This window comes from Petaurus breviceps, unplaced genomic scaffold (assembly GCF_028583685.1).
Source record: "Petaurus breviceps papuanus isolate PSGF00001 unplaced genomic scaffold, PetGlider_PUasm1.0 551, whole genome shotgun sequence".
Taxonomy (NCBI): Eukaryota; Metazoa; Chordata; class Mammalia; order Diprotodontia; family Petauridae; genus Petaurus; species Petaurus breviceps.
Genome location: NW_027186372.1, coordinates 13,091,582 through 13,110,720, shown reverse-complemented (window position 1 = coordinate 13,110,720; position 19,139 = coordinate 13,091,582). Strand labels below are relative to the sequence as shown.

The 19,139-nt window shown below is 42.0% G+C and overlaps 1 protein-coding gene across 7 annotated transcripts in view; it reads left to right on the top strand.

Annotated features, from left to right (window-relative positions):
• Nucleotides 1–19,139, top strand: part of TENM2 (teneurin transmembrane protein 2) — a 417,254-nt gene that overhangs the window by 382,079 nt on the left and 16,036 nt on the right. For all 7 annotated transcript variants that reach the window (XM_069102413.1, XM_069102414.1, XM_069102411.1 and 4 more), the window contains 5 exons: nucleotides 3,133–3,365; nucleotides 5,226–5,380; nucleotides 5,922–6,796; nucleotides 14,373–14,548; nucleotides 16,132–16,367. In XM_069102413.1, coding sequence (XP_068958514.1) covers nucleotides 3,133–3,365; nucleotides 5,226–5,380; nucleotides 5,922–6,796; nucleotides 14,373–14,548; nucleotides 16,132–16,367 — 1,675 coding nt within the window. The remainder of the gene's footprint in view (nucleotides 1–3,132; nucleotides 3,366–5,225; nucleotides 5,381–5,921; nucleotides 6,797–14,372; nucleotides 14,549–16,131; nucleotides 16,368–19,139) is intronic.

Sequence of the window (19,139 nt, the reverse complement as noted above, 5' to 3'; positions counted from 1 at the left end):
AGAGAGAGAGAGAGAGAGAGAGAGAGAATACTGAGAGAGAGAGAATACTGAGAGAGAGAGAGAGAGACAGAGAGAGAGAGAAAGAGGGAGGGAGGGAGAGAGGGGAAAGAGAGACAGAGAGAGAGACAGAGAGAGAGAGAGAGAAAGAAAGAGGGAGGGAGGGAGGGAGGGAGAGGGGGGGAAAGAGAGAGAGAGAATGTGGATAGGCAGCACAAAGGACAAGAACATAAAGGACACAGATGTCTTAGGCCAGTCCCCTCTTTTGCTGTCTCGTTTCCAAGTAATGGATATAAGACCAGTTCTTTGTAATTGACTTCAACACCAACAACCTTTCCCAAAATAATTGGATATTAATCTATTATCAAGTACTTGTTAAGCTCTTCTTATATGCCAGGCAATGTGCTAAGCCCTGGGGTTACACAGACAAAATTAAATAGCCCCTACCCTCAAAGGGCTTACAGTTGATAAGGGGAGACAACAAGTACATCTTTGAGTATGTACAAGATAAATAGAAATTAAGTACACAGTCGTTTTGGGAGGGAGGAAAGGAGCAGCTGGAAGGATCTGAAAAGAATTCATGTAGAGTACTTGAGCTAAGCCTTAAAGTGAATAAAGTAGGAAATAATCCCTTGGGGGTTGGAGAGGCAAGGTAGACTAGGAGCCCAATGCCGTGGAGCTAAGAAGGAATATTCCCCTGGCCATGGATAAAACTCGTGTCCTCTCCTCCCTGCATTCCATACTAGAAGGTATTTTGTGGAGTTTTTTTGTTTTTGTTTTTTCGAAACTTTGTAGAATTAGGCTCCCTAGAAAGTCCAGAATCAATTATCCACCTCCCAGACAGGCGCAGCTGTATATGTGCCATGATCTTTCTGCTGATCACTCTAGTTACTGTTCCTTCAGCGAGAGTGCACAGTCTAATTAAGAAATATCGTGGAGTTTTTTCCCCGTTTTCTTTCCTAATTTGTTTTCCACACATTTAAATTCTCCAGTGACTTTATAAAAAAATGAACAGAAGTACTTCTAGTCTTTACAACTAGTTATCTAGGCAAGGGCTTTCTAAAGACCTCGGTTTCCAGTTCAATTATATGTCTTAAGAGCAACCTGAGAAGAGACTATGATTGGAGACATTCTCAATTCACGACTGTTCCTTAACATAGTCTTCAAGATTTGTTTTGGAGTTGTTGTTTTTTAAATCATTGAAGAATGCAAACAGTATTGTTTTTAATTGTAGTTTCACCAACTTGCTGACTAGGGAGCACCATTATTACAATCCTCCATTTTCTCTTCTTCCCCTAAAATGTTCTTCTACCCACCCCCCCTGCAAAAACAAGTCCCAAACCTTATGTAACTGAAGGATTCTGACATGGTGTGAGGCAATTTCATCTTTATGATGCTTTTATCTGCACAAAACCAAAATTTATTCCAGAATATGGGCAGAAGAGTTGATCAACATGAATTTGCTTGTTGCGTCCTGAGGAAGGGTCCTTATAATAGCCAAAGTGAGAACAATATCCTTATCAGGCAGATACCCTTATCCTTGTGTCTGCATATTACAGGAAATTGTAACATCATGTCATTCTAAAGCTAAGGAAGCCTTACCCTCACTTTTCATGTAAGGAAAAGAGGACCCAAAGAAGCTCATTGAGTTCCCAAGGCTTTTCAGCTACTTAGTAGTAGAATAGTCAGTTAATAAGCATTTATTAAGTACCAAGGATTGTGCGAAGCTCTAGATTTTAAAAGAAGGGCAAAAACAGACCTGTTCCCAAGAAGCCTGCATCCTACTGAGGGAGACAACATTTAAATAAGAAGGCACATACAGAATAGATAAAAATAATCTGAAAGAGAAGGACATTAGCATCTGAAGGGACCTGGAAACATAGGACTTCCTGGATCATCAAATAACAAGTATAACCATGCTCCAATTTTGGTTACATGGAAATGTCAGGGTCATGGTAAAGAGAGAGCTTCTCCATCTAGAGGCACACTGATCAATGTTAATGTTGCACTCTGGGGGAGATGGGCTGCAGGGTGTACCTACAACACACTTCAAATTTAATCTACATTACTGACACTTTCTTTAGTCTAGAGTAGACCATCAACAAAACAATAAATCAAACCTTGAATTGAAACAAAAATGTTCGCATTGAAAATTTAACAATCGGCCTCCAGTTCACTTGTATTTACTGCAGTCACTCGTTCAGTCTGGTTTTATAAGGTATAGACTATGCCTTCTATGAGTGAAGGAGGCCTCCAATGGCAAAGAACCAAAAACTGCACAATCTCATCAGTATATCCATATTTCTCACCCTAAATATCAATATTATTCCCATCCATACCAAGGGAATGATCATCATTTTAAGACCACAAAAAGGTTTGAGGACAAGTCAAGAGAAGGGCGATGAGGTGTTTCATGTTAAGGAAGCAGCAACATGGCCTCATTTTTTTATGGTGCTGCTGACTCAAGGCTTTGAGGAATCATACGTTTTAAAATATTAGTAAGCACTGCCATGAGAAGCAGTCATGGTTTAGTGAAGAAGAAATTGGCCTCAAAACCAAGACTATGGTTGAATCCCACCTCAGACATACACAGGCTTTTTAACACTGAACAAGACACTTAAAGCTCTCAGTCCTGCCAAGCAACAACTTAACGCTATAAAGTTGTAGAACGGGAAGATACTGACATTCTTGGGGGGTGGGGGGTGGCGCAGAGAGCAAGAGAGAGAGAATTCACATTGAAATTCATCCCAATTTAGGCCATGCTACGGTTGGGGCAGATGAGTAGCTGACAGATATAAGGAGTTACTAATATTGTATGAAGCAAATTTTTTTTTTCTAACTAGTAACTCTTTGATATTTTTCTTGCCAACTAAATCAAGCAACAGCACATTAGCTCGGTGGGAAATGATGAGTTCTAAGATAGATTGAGGAGTGCAAGTCCAACGGGAAATTCCTTAGAGCCGTGCTATGTTAAAATACTAAGTTACTGCATTAGTTTCTTTCGAGTTCATTAAAGTGAAAAGGCACTAGAAGGTAAAACCACCGATAGAATGTTTTTTTTTTTTTTGCTTTCCTTCTGGCTAGCCAGCTCCATGTTCTCTCTCTGTTTTTATTTTTGTGTTTCTCCCACTAAAGCAACAACCCCGCCCACAAGTATTACCTAGCAGTGGACCCTGTCTCTGGCTCACTCTATGTGTCAGATACTAACAGTCGGAGGATTTACCGCGTCAAGTCCCTGACAGGAGCCAAGGACCTGGCTGGGAACTCAGAAGTTGTAGCGGGGACTGGAGAGCAGTGCTTGCCCTTTGATGAGGCCCGCTGTGGAGATGGGGGAAAGGCTGTGGATGCAACGCTGATGAGTCCTCGAGGTAAAAAAGAAAAGAGAAAGGAAAGAGAGGGGTGAGAGGGAGGAGAAAGAGAAAGAGAGAGGTTTCAAGAAAAGTCATTCAAGATATGAGTTGTTAGGGCGGCTAGGTGGCGCAGTGAATAGAGCACCAACCCTGGAGTCAGGAGGATCTGTGTTCAAATCCGGCCTCAGACACTTGACACACTTCCTAGCCGTGTGACTTTGGGTAAGTCACTTAACCCCAATTGCCCTCCAAAAAGCCAAAATAAAAAAAAAATTTAAAAAGGTATGAGTTTAGTTTCCTCATTGTATAGACTGAATAAAATTAAGTCCAGTAGTCAAATCACTGCTTTCCCTGGTATAATTTAACTTAATTAATTGTTTTGTGTATAAATGGATTAGTTTTTTAAACCAACTATTTAAAGTAAACTTTATCCATTTGTGGTACAAATGGAAAGAAAATATTATTTTGGATGAATATTCTTTACTTTGTGGAGTGTAGAAAAATAGAAGAAATGATAGCATTCTGAGTTTGTAATACAGGAGACTTGACCATTCAAGAGATCCTCCATCCCCCAATGCACCTCTTACATGCCAGACACCATCCTGAGCACTTTACATCTCCTTTGGTCCTCACAACAACCCTGGGGGGGGGGTGTTATTATTATTCCCATTTTACAGATGAGATAACTGGAGCAAACCGAAGTTAAGTGACTTGCCCAGGGTCACATAGTTAGTCAGCATCTGAGACCAGATTTGAACTAAGGTCATCCTGACTCCAAGCCCATAAATCTGTTCACAGCACCATATCACTGACTATAAGATGTGGTGGCAGTGGTATGGGACTAGTATTTGTAAAGAGCCCTGAGGTCATTGAGCAAAAAGCACTAGAGAAATTCTAAGCTGAGAAATTCTGTTACAGTTTTGAAGTACTGATTAGGTAGTCATCAGTCACTGCATTCAAAATACTGGGTCTAAGTCCCATGGTGGAGAGCAAAAGACACAGGAGACACAATCCCTAGCCACAGAGCATTTGCATTCTAGTGAAAGAGACCACACACATACATACAGAAAAAGACTAAGAACATGCACAAAGCTAAATACAAATGAGTAACAATAGCAGCATTTTAAGGTTTACAAAGCACTTCATAATATGTTATACCTATTGGCTAACATTGTGCAAACAATTAAATGTAATAATAATATCATTTATATAGCACTTATAAGATTTACTCATTGCTTTACATATAATATCTCTCTTGAGGAGCAGCCAGGTGGCACAGTGAGTAAGAGCGTCAGCCTCGGCATCGGGAGACCTGGGATCGGTTCCAGCCTCAGATACTCAGCACCCACACAAAAATAACTGGCCGTGTAACCTTGAGCAACTTACTTAATCCCAATTGCTTTAAATAATAATAATAATAATAATATCTCTCTTGATTCTCACAACAACCTTCTAAGGCGAGTACTATTGTTATCTCTATTTTACAAGTCAAGAAACTGAGCCTAGAAGGGGTTAAATTACTCAGCTAGGGTCACTTATATAGTCATGATCTAATGCAAGATTTGAATGGTTTTCCTGACTCAGAATCCAGTCTCCTACCTACCGTGTCACCTAGCGTCCTGTGTTATGAGAGCTACATAGAATGAAGGACCAAACAAAGTTAGGTGAAACTAATCAGGGAGACCATCTTGGAGGGAGGTGTATTGAACAATTTGTGAGAGGTTTCTTTGCTTAATGATTCCTGAGTCCACTCCATTGGAGCTGTTGGACTGTCAGAGAATCATTTATAGACCACTCCTCCCCCACTCCCAAATCTTGCACCTTAAGTCTTCTACCAGAAACAGACATGGCATGTGAAATCATTCTTCTCTTGTTCAGGTATTGCAGTGGACAAGAATGGCCTCATGTACTTTGTGGATGCCACCATGATCCGGAAGGTGGACCAAAATGGAATCATCTCCACCCTGTTGGGCTCCAATGATCTGACTGCTGTCCGCCCTCTGAGCTGTGATTCCAGCATGGATGTGGCCCAGGTAGGGTTCCTTCCTCATTCACACAGCCATGCAGCAGAATGCTCTTGGCTTTGGGTTCCTGCCTCACCTATCCTAGGAATCTGAGCCAAGGAGGAAAGAACTAGCATGAATGAGTGCAGAATGGCAGACAGTAGGGAATGTTGCAGAAAGAAAGACCCAATTCTGCACTGGGGTACATCTGACTTATTATAACCATTAACAGATTATAGGATGGAAAAGTTACTATAGAATTACCCTTCCTTCTCCATCATCACTGCAGGTTTCAAAATATAGCACTGCAAGTGTGATATGTCAATCAACATTTCCCTGTTAATCTAAAAGGATTTCATCCCATTGTATATACCATTAATTTGTGCAGCTATAATGAAACCACAGAACTCTAGAGTAATACCTCTGACTAACTCATTCTCCTCTTTTCTGTAGCCCAGAGGTAGGCGCGCACACATATAAACACACACACTTCTTTGTGCATCTTCTGTAGGGAAATATCAGTTGATTCTGCGAGCTGTTCTTGAACCCAGTGTTTGATATGACTTTCCAGGTTCGATTGGAATGGCCAACTGATCTTGCTGTCAACCCTATGGACAACTCCCTCTATGTGCTCGAAAACAACGTCATCTTGCGAATCACTGAGAACCATCAAGTGAGCATCATTGCAGGCCGCCCCATGCACTGCCAAGTCCCAGGCATTGATTACTCCCTCAGCAAACTGGCCATTCACTCTGCCCTGGAGTCAGCTAGTGCCATCGCCATTTCCCATACTGGTATCCTCTATATCACTGAGACGGATGAGAAGAAAATCAACCGACTGCGTCAGGTGACCACCAATGGGGAAATCTGCTTGTTAGCTGGTGCTGCCTCAGACTGTGATTGCAAAAATGACGTCAACTGCAACTGTTATTCTGGGGATGAAGCCTATGCTACTGATGCCATCTTGAATTCACCATCTTCCCTAGCTGTAGCCCCAGATGGAACCATCTATATTGCTGACCTGGGAAATATTCGGATTAGGGCAGTGAGCAAGAATAGGCCTGTCCTGAATGCTTTCAACCAGTATGAGGCGGCATCCCCAGGAGAGCAAGAGTTGTATGTTTTCAATGCAGATGGCATTCACCAGTACACCCAAAGTCTGGTGACAGGAGAATATTTATACAACTTCACTTACAGCGCTGACAATGATGTTACCGAGCTGGTCGACAACAATGGTAATTCCTTGAAGATCCGCAGGGACAACAATGGTATGGCCCGCCACCTGCTAATGCCTGACAATCAGATCATCACTCTCACTGTGGGTGGCAATGGTGGCTTGAAAGTTGTGTCTACCCAGAACCTAGAGCTTGGACTCATGACCTACGATGGAAACACAGGCCTCCTAGCCACCAAGAGTGATGAAACTGGATGGACAACCTTCTATGAGTAAGTGTCTTCAAAATATCCTACATACCACCCTTTCTAAGTAAGAACTTGTTTCAAGGTGCTAATATATCAAATCTTTCACTCTTTCAAGTAGCTTAGGAAGTTCCAGTTGTCCTGTCATGTATCTTCCTGACATTAGAGTTTCAACTTGCAGTTTTGAGAGATGTAGTTTCCTCCTCTGACCTGGGTGCTCTGCAAAAAGTTATTGATTTATCCGACTGGGTGTCTTGAATGGAGTGAATCTCAATATCGCAGTTTTCTACTGAAATTCCCATTGCAAGCCTTTTCGTTCAAAATTCAGGATATTGGACATACACTGCACACGGGAGATAAAGTGTTGATTAACTCAGCTGATTATGCATGTTTGTGATGGGTGCGGAAATTAGAACCTAAAAGGCAAGGCCCCAGTGGGACTCCTGTAATTTGCCAATAGTCCAGAACCACACTTGATTGCACAAGCAGGTAGATAAACTCTGAATTTCCTCTTTAGCAGAAGCAGATCAATACAGATAAAGTGCTAGGTATATTAAAAGATGCGAGAGTCAGTCATATTTCCCCTAACAATTATCTCATACTTAATAGTCTTACTGTTTGTTTTGCCAAGGAGCTGCTTTCCTTAGCTCCTGGAGCTGTCTATCGAAGTGCATCCTGCAGGTATTAACTAGTTCAATCCTAGATAGTTGAAATTTTCATGGTGCGATTCCCAATCACCTTCTAGATGTGGAGTAAAATCTCAAACTACCCAGTGATCCAGCTAACCCAACAGCATTGTATGTTATGGTGACAGTGATTGTTACTATTAACTGCAGAGGCAAAGGAGAGTTTCCCTCCTTTCTGTATAGGTTTCCGAGATTTTGCTAAATTAGAGAGAAAGAAGGAAACAGAGGCAAAGGGAGACATGAGGAAAAGAACCCAGGGTTAGAAATACTCATTACTGGTCTAGCTCCATTGGCTAGCGGGATAAAGATTTTTTTAATGCAGAAAGGCTTGGAATATGAAGAAGGAAGCCGGCGCCACCTGCTGGTGGATTCCTGTTTTGCAGACATGTGTTTCCCCAGCTCACCGTTCACTTGGCAGGTTTACAGGCCCCACTATTCTCTCTGCAAAGCTCAGCATGTCGGCATCATTAGCATCATGGCATCCTTCAGAGAAGTGTGAATCTAACACACTTTCCATGCCTGTGACTCTGTCACTGAGATGCCTTGTCCTGACACCATTTGTGAATGTCGATTTTAGCCCCTATCCTAGCATCTCTCACCATGCTTTCCTGGAAGCTTTGACCTACAGCCAATGAATTTCACAGAGAATTAGTAGACCTACCTGATGCAGTTAAAAGCTCCCAGGTTCTGGAGGAGGGTGGCTTGAATTTTTTAACAGTCTGACTCATAGACTATTTTTAAGGAAATGTAGCTTTATTACTTTTCATTACATGTGCAAACATGTATTTTGCTAACAAAGTTTGGCCCACATTTTTTGGGGGTGGGGGGGAGATCCTCTGAGGGATTTGTTAAACTGGCAAATAATAATGCTTCCTACTTAGCGTATCAATTGTTTATGGAAAAATAAGTGCTTCTAGCAGGCTTGAAAACAGTTTACTTAGCTAGAACTAGGGGCAGCTAGGTGGCGCAGTGAATAGAGCACCGGCCCTGGAGTCAGGAGGCTATGAGTTCAAATATGACCTCAGACACTTGACGCTTACTAGTTGTGTGACCTTAGGCAAGTCACTTAATCCCAATTTCCTTGCCTTCCCCCCCTCAAAAAAAAATCTAGAGCTAGAAGGGGCCTTAGAATAGTTAACATTTTTTGTGTAATCCCTTTAGCAGTCTGAAGGTGAAGCCTCTGGACCACTCTCAGAATCATGTTTTTAAATGCTTAAAGTAAGAAACAGGGAAACCATCTATGCTGAAATCAGTTTTTCCCCCATCCTGATTCATAGACCCCCTAAAATCTATCCAAGTACCCCTTGTCCCTGTGCCCCAGGCTTAGAGCCCCTGGGTCTAATCCAACCCCCTAATTTAACAAAGGAAGAAATTAAGACCTAGAGGAAGAGACAACCAATTTCACACAACTAGTCACTGGCAGAGTTGGAAGTCAATTTCATCTCTTCGGATGCCAGTTCTAAAGTTCTTTCCACTATACCAAGCTGTCTTGTGAAGTCTTTTAAGTTAAATGTACTTCCTATATCAGGGACGTCCAAGTTTTTTCAGTAGTGAACCGTATGATCAGAAATCTGTAGGTTTGTAGACCACCTGATTTTTTTTTCTAACTATGGTTCCTAATTGATCTAAACCTCTTGTCATGATACCTGGAAGCAGTCATATTCTGGTGGCCAGGGAGGCAGGTCCTACTGACTTACTGGTATATACATACTAATTAGATAAAAAACAATTTTGGGTCAAAAATCTCAGGTGGTTCATGAGACAGAGTCACAATTTAGGCACCCAGGTACTATATGCTTGTTTGTACTATCAATTACTTAACTAATTTTTTTTCATAACTAGTCCAAGTCAAGAACAGTCTCTATGCCTACCAAAGACCTTTGGTTGTTACAGAAGTGGTCATGAAAATTTCAATTCAGTTAAGCTACACTAGACAGGACAAAGTCAATTTTCCTCATGCTTGGGAGGTAGGGTTATGAGGTAGAATGAACACTGATTGTCAGAAAACCTGGGTTCTAGTCTTGGCTCTGCTCTTAACTAGCTGTATGACCTTGGGCACATAACTTCTCTGGATCAGTATTTCCTCATTTTTAAAGTCAAGTATTTGAATTTCCATCCACTATGCTGTTAATGTGTTATTTCCTACAATTAGAATGTGAATTCTTATGGGTGACTAGATGGTGCAGTAAATATAGCACTGGCCCTGGAGTCACAAGGACCTGAATTCAAATCGGACCTCAGACACTTAACACATACTAGCTGTGTGACCTTGGGCAAGTCACTTAACCCTAATTGCCTTGTCTTCCCCCCTCCAAAAAAGCAAAAAAAATAAATGTGAGCTCTTTGAAAGCAGAAGCCGTCTTGTTTTTTTCTGTTTGCATCCCCAGTGTTCAGCACAGTGGTTGGAACATAGTAAATATTTGATAGATACTTTTCCGTTCTGTTCTGTGATCAGACCTGTCTTATTTAGGCATCTAAGAAAAATATGGATTGGAAAAGGGAAAAACTAGAAGCTGGGACATCGGTCAAGAGGCTGTCACCAGGATGGAGGGGATGAGGGTTCAAACTAGGCTGACTAGGCTGGTAGCTACGTGAACGGAAAAGAGACAGTAACACAAGATGTTATGGAGGTAGATTCTATGAAATGTGGAAACGATTAGATGTGGGAAGTGAGGAAGAGGGAAGAATTAAGAATGATCATAAAGTTATAGACTTGGGCAACTTGGGAAGAAAGAAGGAAAACAAGCAGTTATTAAACACATACTATTTGCCAGGCACCGTGCAGAGCGCTTTACAAATATCATCTCATATGATGATGACGACGATGATGATGATAGCATATAGCTCTATGTGCCAGGCATTGTGCTAAGTACATTACATATATTATCTCATTTGATACTATAGCAACCCTGTGAGGTAGGTGCTAATATTATGTCCATTTTACAGTAGAGGAAACTGAGGGAAAAAAGAGGTTAAGTGACTTGACTAGGGTCACACAGCTGTTAAGCATTTGTGGCAAAATTTGAGCTCGGGCTTCTTGACTCCACTATCCATTATACCACCTAGCTGCCCCCATTTGAACAATAGTGGTACCCTCAACAAAAATAGAGAAGTTGGGAGGAGATGAAGGCTTCATCAGTCAATTAACAAGAAGCACTTTTTTTAAGTGCTGTCTGTCTTCCAGGCACTGTGCTATGTTCTGGGGCTACAAATACAAATGTGAGACAGTCCCTGCCTTCAAGGAGTTTACATTCTCCTGGGAAGAAATTTTGAACATGTTGAATTTGAGAAGCAAGTGAGATGGCCAAACATCTGATAATGTGGGATTGGACTTGAAGGAGAAAGACTAGGGATAGGTCTATCACCTTAGGAATCACCTGTGTAGAGATGATAGTGGTATCCATGGGAGTTGATGAGCTCACCAAAAAAAAAAAAAAAAGGATATTTAGAGAGAAAGGGGCCCGGGGCAGGGAAAAAGAAATTGGGTTATAATCCAACAGAAGATTCAGTTTGTGTTGCCAGGATGCTGAGGAAGAAGAGAGAGGAGTGAGGCAAGAATCTCTGCCTTCTTTGGAGAGGGCAGGCATTGCTTTATAGAAGCCCTGCCATTAAGAGCAGCACACCTGAGGTGAGAAAAGGTCACTGTGAAGGACCTAAGACAAAGTCTGTGCCTAATGGAATCTTGAGAAGTAGACTGCCTGGCTGGTCTCTTTCATCTGGTGGTGTGATACCATTTCATGGGCCTATGTATTCTTATATGTATAGTCCTGTTTGATAGAAAGGGGAAAAAAAGGGAGGGGGATATTGAGAATTCTCTGTTTACACTACAGAACCATTCTGAGGACTGCAGATAGTTGAAGCCATTTCATTGGCCAAAGAAGATACTTTCTGTTCTTTCCTTTCCCCCCTGGACCATCTCCCCAGTTCCTGCTGCCAATCTCGGGAACAAAGCAGTACCTGAGAATGTGTCTCCAGATCCCTATTTCACAATAAGATTGCACAACAAAAAGAGTGATTAAGTTTTGAGTTGAAGATGATGGTTTTGAATCCCAGCTCTGCCCTTTTATGTGTAACCTTGGCCAAGTCATTTTATCAGCCTATGTTTTTATTCACCTAAAGCATGAGGGAGTTTGATCATGAATCCTAAGCTTCCTTCCAACTCTAAATCTCTGATCAATGAGGGCAGGGAATGTGCCTCTTATCTCTTTTGTATTGCCCACTGCACCTCACACATAATTGCTTCATAAATTTTCATTTGAATGGATTATTTTGCCTGAGTTCCAGAAATATAACACCTATTCTGAATTTCTGAAGGGGTCCACAGAAAGAGCCTTCTCCATCAAAGACCCTAGTTCAAATGCTTACTAGCTGAGCATATCCCTGCGCAAGTCACTCGGCTGCTCTCAGACTCAGTTTCCCCATCTGTAAAATGGGCACAATAGCACCTACCTCATGGGGTTATTGTGAGGATCAGATAAGATAATACGGAAAGAATTTTGCAAACTTTCAAGCATCGCATGAATGTCAACTATTATTTAACAACCAGTGGAAAGCAAAAAAAAAAAAAAAAAAGTCCTTTCTCAAAATTTTGTTTTGGGCCCCAGCTAATGTTAGTCTACATTTGGAGTAGTTTTGTTTTATTTTGTTTTAAGCCAGATATTTCGTTTCCTCACTACTGACCGCTGAACTCTTTAAGGTGGGGAAAGGGAGGAGGAGGAGATAGAAGAAGGCACAGTGAATTGACCTAGCTAAAAATCAGAATCCTAACCTCCCTAATATCCAGCAGACCAACTAAGGAGAGCAGCATATGGCACCCTGGAGAATCCAGCCTGGATGGCAGAGATCCTACATGTGAAGAAGAGTCTTTATTCCTCACTGCTTTGCCCTGAGCTTTCAAGCCTAAATAGAGTCCTTCCACTGAAGTGAGAGGTTGATATTGGTGTGGGGAGCCCGGAGAGGTGAGGGGCAGGGCTGGGAAAAAAGTTAAAAAGGCAAGCTTGAGACGGCACTGTCACTAGATAGCAGTTCTTTTCTCCAAACAGATCCATCCTAGGGGATTCATGACCTAGGGTCAGTGACATTCTTTCCCTAACTCCCTTGTTCCCCTCCTTCTACCTTAACCTGTATCCTACCCACCAACCTCCAACACACACACACACACACACACACACACACACACACACGCACGCACGCACACACACACACACAAAATCACATTAAAAATGAACATGGGGGGAGTGGCTAGGAGGCTCAGTGAATAGAACACCAGCCGTAGAGTCAGGAGGACCTGAGTTCAAATCCGGCCTCAGACACTTAACACATACTAGCTGTGTGACCTTGGGAAAGTCACTTAACCCCAACTGCCTTGCCCTCACCCCTCCAAAAAGCCAAAAAAAAAAAAATGAACACCAAGGGCAGTCTAGAAAGAGGAGGGAAATCACAAAGCATGCAGTTTGAGGGGTGTGTGTTGAAGAAGGGATGAGTCCTATATGTTCTTTCTGTAGTGATAGGAGAAGGAAACTGTGCCTTGATATGTATACTATATATATGGAATATGGGTTCTTTTTTTAAAGCACTACCTGGTAGAGCTGCCTCTACTGGCTACTTTCCTAACTTTTCAACTTCTATTCACAGGAGGCCCCCCCACACACACAGGCCACAGTGCAGTCACCCTGATATCCTACCATCAAAGAACACATCTGTCTGTCCTTTTTTAAATTGTCATCTCTGACATGACCTTTGCAGTCAATAGCTTTGTTCTTGCCCCAGTGTTAATCGAGTTTTATAATAATTCAGGAAATGTGTATGAAGTACCTGTCAGGCATTAATCCACAGAACCATGGAATTTTCAAGCTAGAAGAAGCATCAAAGATCATTTAATCTAACTCACCCACTTTGAAGGTGGGGAAACTGAGACTCAGGTGATGTGGCTTATGCAGGGTTACAGAGCCAAGAGCAGAGCTGCAACTAAAAAAAATCTCTGGGGGGAGCTAGGTGGCACAGTGAATAAAGCACCGGCCCTGGAGTCAGGAGGATCTGAGTTCAGATTTGGCCTCAGACACCTGACACACTTACTAGCCATCTGACCCTGGGCAAGTCACTTAACCCCGATTGCCCTGCCCTCCCCCCTCCAAAAAGCAAAAAAAACCCAAAATCTCTACATCTAGCACATATATTATAACCTTCATGTTAAAGGGATATGAAAGACACAGATATCAAAAGACACAGTTCCCTCTCTGGGAATTTATAATTTACTGGTGGAAAGAAGACACATAGGTGAAGCAAGACAATGATTTAAGCAGGTATGTGATCGGCCAGGACAGAGCTTACAGAAATGCCAAGGGAAGGCAAAGTAAGGCAGTACAAGGTAGATGAGGGCCCAGAAGAATGTGTCAACTGTGTTCACATGCCAGCTATAGACTTACTCAAAGACTGAGAGCCTGGTGCTCTCATCAGGGTTATGAGCCAGGGTCTTCTTGCCCCCATAAAGCAATTATCCTCCTTTGATTTTTGTAGTAAGATCAAGCAAGTTGAGGAATACGAACTGAAATCTGTTTAGGAATCAAGAGCTATTTTCAAAGACCTTCTTCACTCTGAACCTTTCCCATCTCTGTGTGTGCCCCCTCACTCAGTCTTCCACTTTTAACACTCTCTTGCCCTTGGCAAAGTTGTGTTGTAAAATGCTGGAAGGAGGGGTGGCCAGGTGGCGCAGTGAGTAAGAGCGCCGGCCCGGAGTCGGGAGACCTGGGATCGTTCCAGCCTCAGATACTTAGCACCCACACAAAATAACTGGCCGTGTTACCTTGAGCAAGTTACTTAACCCCAATTGCTTTAAAAAAAAAAAATACTAGAAGAACAGATGCCTTCAGCCCTTGGTGACTTCTTTCAGTGGGTGTGGCTTTTCTTTTGTCTATCAGCTATGACCACGAAGGCCGCCTGACCAACGTGACACGCCCAACCGGAGTGGTGACCAGTCTACACAGGGAAATGGAGAAGTCAATCACCATAGACATCGAGAACTCCAACCGTGATGATGACGTCACCGTCATCACCAACCTGTCGTCTGTGGAAGCCTCATACACCGTGGTCCAAGGTAGGAGTCCCATAGGATGTCCACCCCCTACATCTCAGCCTCTCTAGAAAGACCCAGAGGATAAGGAGCTATCAGACATAGAAGAGACACCAGAGATCTAGAAAACCCTCCCTGTTCTATTGTTCTTTGAATCTCAACAGAACATATATTGAATTCTTTGTCAACTAAATGCTAGCCCCCTAAATGATGGACAGAAAAGTCTTTCCACTCTCTGAATATTCTAAACACGTTATGCACAATATCTGAATATTTGGAAATATCATTATAATAAACTGAAGCCTTATGCTCTCACCTGTACCCATGTCCTATCTCCTCCCCATCACCACCATCAGCACTAACCACTGCTGTGTCCCAAAATGACCATAGAAAGGAAGGAGATGAAGCTTATTTGTTCTTTTAGCCTACTGACTAATTTCTTTCAAGATTCTTCTGATGTCTTCTTGTGGGTGATTACATGCCTTGGGATCGGAGACCTATAGCAATCCCCCACCACAGACCAAGCCTATTAACTGTCCACAGACCATATTGTGGTTATTGTTGTTATTAGACACAGCATACAACATGTGCAGGGGCTACAGAGAAAAGGAATTGTGCAGATTAATTTTTCTTTTAATTAAGAGATAATGTCAGTGGGCTAGCACGTTGTCAGAGGATAAAAGTGTCCTCCCGATAGATAAATGGTGACATTTATAGACTATTATCCCACGACACATCCTGTTCCAATGACTTTATTTCTGCTCCGCCAAATGATTAATGATGTAGATTCTGTCCTTCTGTGTGATGACTATAGATGCAGGAGTGACAGCTGCATGCTACCGGGTGCCTGGAAAAACTGACTTCTCATTGGCTGACCTAGCTGGGTTCTTTTTCTTGGATAATCAGGGAGCAACTTATCCGTAAAAGGAGTTTCTGACCTGACTTTTATTCTTGTGACTTATCGATCAAGGAAAAGGTCAGAAATCTGATTGGCCAGTACACATTCCATTCAGGAAAATTAATCAGGCCTTACCAACCCCCACTGTACCTATCTTCTCACTAGAAGCAGAGACTTCAGCGGGGGCTGAAGGAAAGGAGGGAAGTTCGCTTTCTGTCATCTTTCAGAAAAGAATTCTCCCCTATTCCTGAGGGCTCACTACCTAGAGTGTGTCTCCCTAACCGCTTCACGGGTGAAGAGTACAAGAAAGGGCAATGAAGGGATAAAGGAGAAAGTACTTTCCCTTTCATTTTTTCTCTTTAGCTAATTTTTTTTTAAGTTAGGAGTCTGATTGACATAAATTGTGTGGGTAAAAGGCATCATTATATATTTAAATTTTCTATTAATAGCTTTCAACCAATGAAAGGAAAGCATCATGGCATAATTATTTTGGGAGCACCACATATTAATAGTGTTGTTCTTTACAGAGATCAGGAGCATCTCTTCTGTTCACCTTAACACTGTATGAGTGCTAATTGCAGGCAGTCTTCATCTGACAGCTGCAAAGTACCATGGAAACCTATAAAAATAGGTGATTTGTTCTCCTTATGACTCATAGAGTAGATAATTTCTCTCTTCATTCCCCTCATTCCCAATTGCATTTTTCCAGATCAAGTTCGGAACAGCTACCAGCTCTGCAATAATGGCACCCTAAGAGTGATGTATGCCAATGGAATGGCGGTCAGCTTCCATAGCGAGCCCCACGTCCTGGCAGGCACCATCACACCCACCATTGGGCGTTGCAACATTTCGCTACCCATGGAGAATGGCTTAAACTCCATTGAGTGGCGCCTAAGAAAAGAGCAGATTAAAGGCAAAGTTACTGTCTTTGGGAGGAAACTTCGGGTAAGTAGTTCTTAATCATAACATTGCACCAGAGAGTCCATGATCCCTAGATTCCTTGGAGGAGATAGGGACACACTTGTCCTGTAGCCAGCCAGAGAAACATCCAGGCCATCATAACACCACACAGTGTTCCACAAACTTAGTCCTCCATAGGCCTCAGACCATATAGCTTTAGAAGAGGTAATATAGTATATAATTAATAGACTAGAAATTGGGCCACAGAAAGTTCAAATCCCATCTCTGTGGGACTCCAGGCAAGTCAGAGCCCTTGTGGGTTTCAGTTTCCTCATCTGTAGGTGGGCAGCACAGTATTTATTTTGCCTACCACCTTCCTGGGTTGTTGTAAGGCTCAAAGGGGAGTCATATCTGTGAAGAGCTTTGCAAACTTAAAAACGCTTTTCTAAATACTGTTGTTATCATTATAGGAATCCCAACCTTCAAAGAAAATTCTCAGTTGTCCAAGATGATAGAAGTGGCTTTTCTGTCCATGAGGAAGCATGTGATGTGGAAACTCCTAGCCTTGGGCTTTTGCTGGCTTGTAGGGATAACACATCAGTGCTTAGATCCTCAAATTCCAGGCCCCTTTTCATATTTAATATCTTATCTTTTCACTGCACACCCCAAACCTGTATTTGTCTGGTCAATCCCAAGTGGGATTATGGTATTTTGCTAACCTATATTTCCCCAGGTTGGGGCTCTGCCTTCTTGATCATTTGAATACATATCTGTCTAATTCCATTCAATATGCATTTATCGTATACCTCCTATATACCAGGTGTTATGCTAAGCACTGGGAATACAAAGACAAAAAAAGGAAATAGTTCCTGCACACAATAAGCTTACTTTCTACAGGAGAGAAAAGTATATGGATGAGAAAGTACACGATATATACCAGGTAATACAAAGTGATCAGGGGGTGGGGAAGTGAAAGCACTAACAACTAAGATGATCCCAGGAAAGGGTTTGGCCAGATTTGACCTTTGAGCCAAGCCTCGAATGGAACCCCCGATTCCCAGAGGCCAAGATGAGAAAGGAAGAACTTCCAAGGCATGGGGGAAATACAAAATGGCAGAGGCAGGGATGAAATCTCATGCATGGTGAACAAAACGTAGGCCACTTTGGCTAGAATGTGGAGATCATGCCTGAACTAAATGTCAGTAACTTAGGTTATCTTCCTCCAAAGGGATTATACAGATAGCAAATGCTTTGTCCTGGGGTAATCTGTAGCAGGTCTAATCTAGGTGCTTTGAGATCCTTGCAAGTAGCAGCATGTCACAGAAATAGATTGTCCCTCTTGCTATTTTATTTGGAATAACATCATGACCACAAGAGGAGCTAGGCTCCTCCATATTAAGATTCTCCTTTTGTCTACTGAATGTCTAATTCTCAACATTAGGTTATCAGCAGACTCCCATGTTTTCCTTCCTCCATCGGTATCTGCCGAGTTGCAAGCTGCCGTATCTCACGAAAGACAAAAATGGAATGAGATTAGCAGCTAAATCCTTAATGACTGGATTTCAGGGCTGTGTAATTGATTTTTGATAGGCCGCACTGTAGAAGTTGATTATAAGTAGTAATCGCTTCTTTTCTCTGATAAATCAGCTATGCATTTTGACTGAGTTTTCAAAATAAAGATAAATGTGGCCCTAAAATAAAATGGCTATAATCCCAATTCTGAATATTAAAAACTTAATAGTGGTACTTGTGGTAATTAGCTGAAGTTAGACGCACAAGTCTTATAACTGAATTCCTGCCAGGGTTAGATTTGCTGGCATCATGTTTATGCAAATCAAAACACAGCTTTATCTATCAACACCTCAACATTTAATTGTCTGGTGTTAGTTCCTGTAACAATAATCACATATCCATTTAGCTCTCTTAAATGAAAATCACTATGAGATTATAACAGGTTGAGTGGACTGAAAATGTAATTTGAAAATGAGGGAGAAAGCATGGAATTTATTTGCATCTCATTTATTTTAATTCAGCTTTGTAAACTGTTTAGTGAATGGAATAAAAGCAACTCCTAGAAATGCTGGGGAACAAAAAAAAAAAGATTGGGAGGGGACAAAGGATGGAGAGTATGACATAGATGAGGGGGTCGGGAGCCTTTTTTTTTTCCCCAAAACTCCAAGAGGACATGATGAAATGGTTTGTAGTTCCTTAGTTGGATAGAATATGCTGGGTTTGTGTCACAGAGAGGCAGTTGGAACCATGGATAGAGGGCCAGTCAGGAAGACTCGTGTTCAGGGTCTGGCTCACAGACCCTGAACACGTTCCTTAACTCCTCATGGCTTCAGGCAACTCTCTTTGACTGTAAGTTATAAATTGGTTGCCAGTCCTTATTAGTGAAGGGGGTTTCTACACTGACAGTTCTCTTCACCAATGAAATAAGAAGTCTGAAGAGGAAAAGGTATCACATGTATCCAGACTCACCTAGAGGAAACAAATCTTACATCCAGGATGCTTAGTGTCTAAATTGGTTCCTTATCATTCCTCATCGCCCCACCCTACATATACACAGATGGTTCTTATGTTCCAGTTGAGGGGAGCAGAAATTTTAACCTAAAAGACTGGATTTCTAGATGACCAATTTAAAAATTAGCCTGTTATCACTCTTGTCCAATTGTCTTGCTCCTAATCTGGTAGGAAAACCATCCTGAGGACATGCTCGGGTACAGGTGTGCACACTTGTCTTTGTGCCCAGCCTGGTTTACATGTGGGGAAGAAGGTACCAAGAAGTGCTTCCAGCTGAAGATTTATTGAGACAAG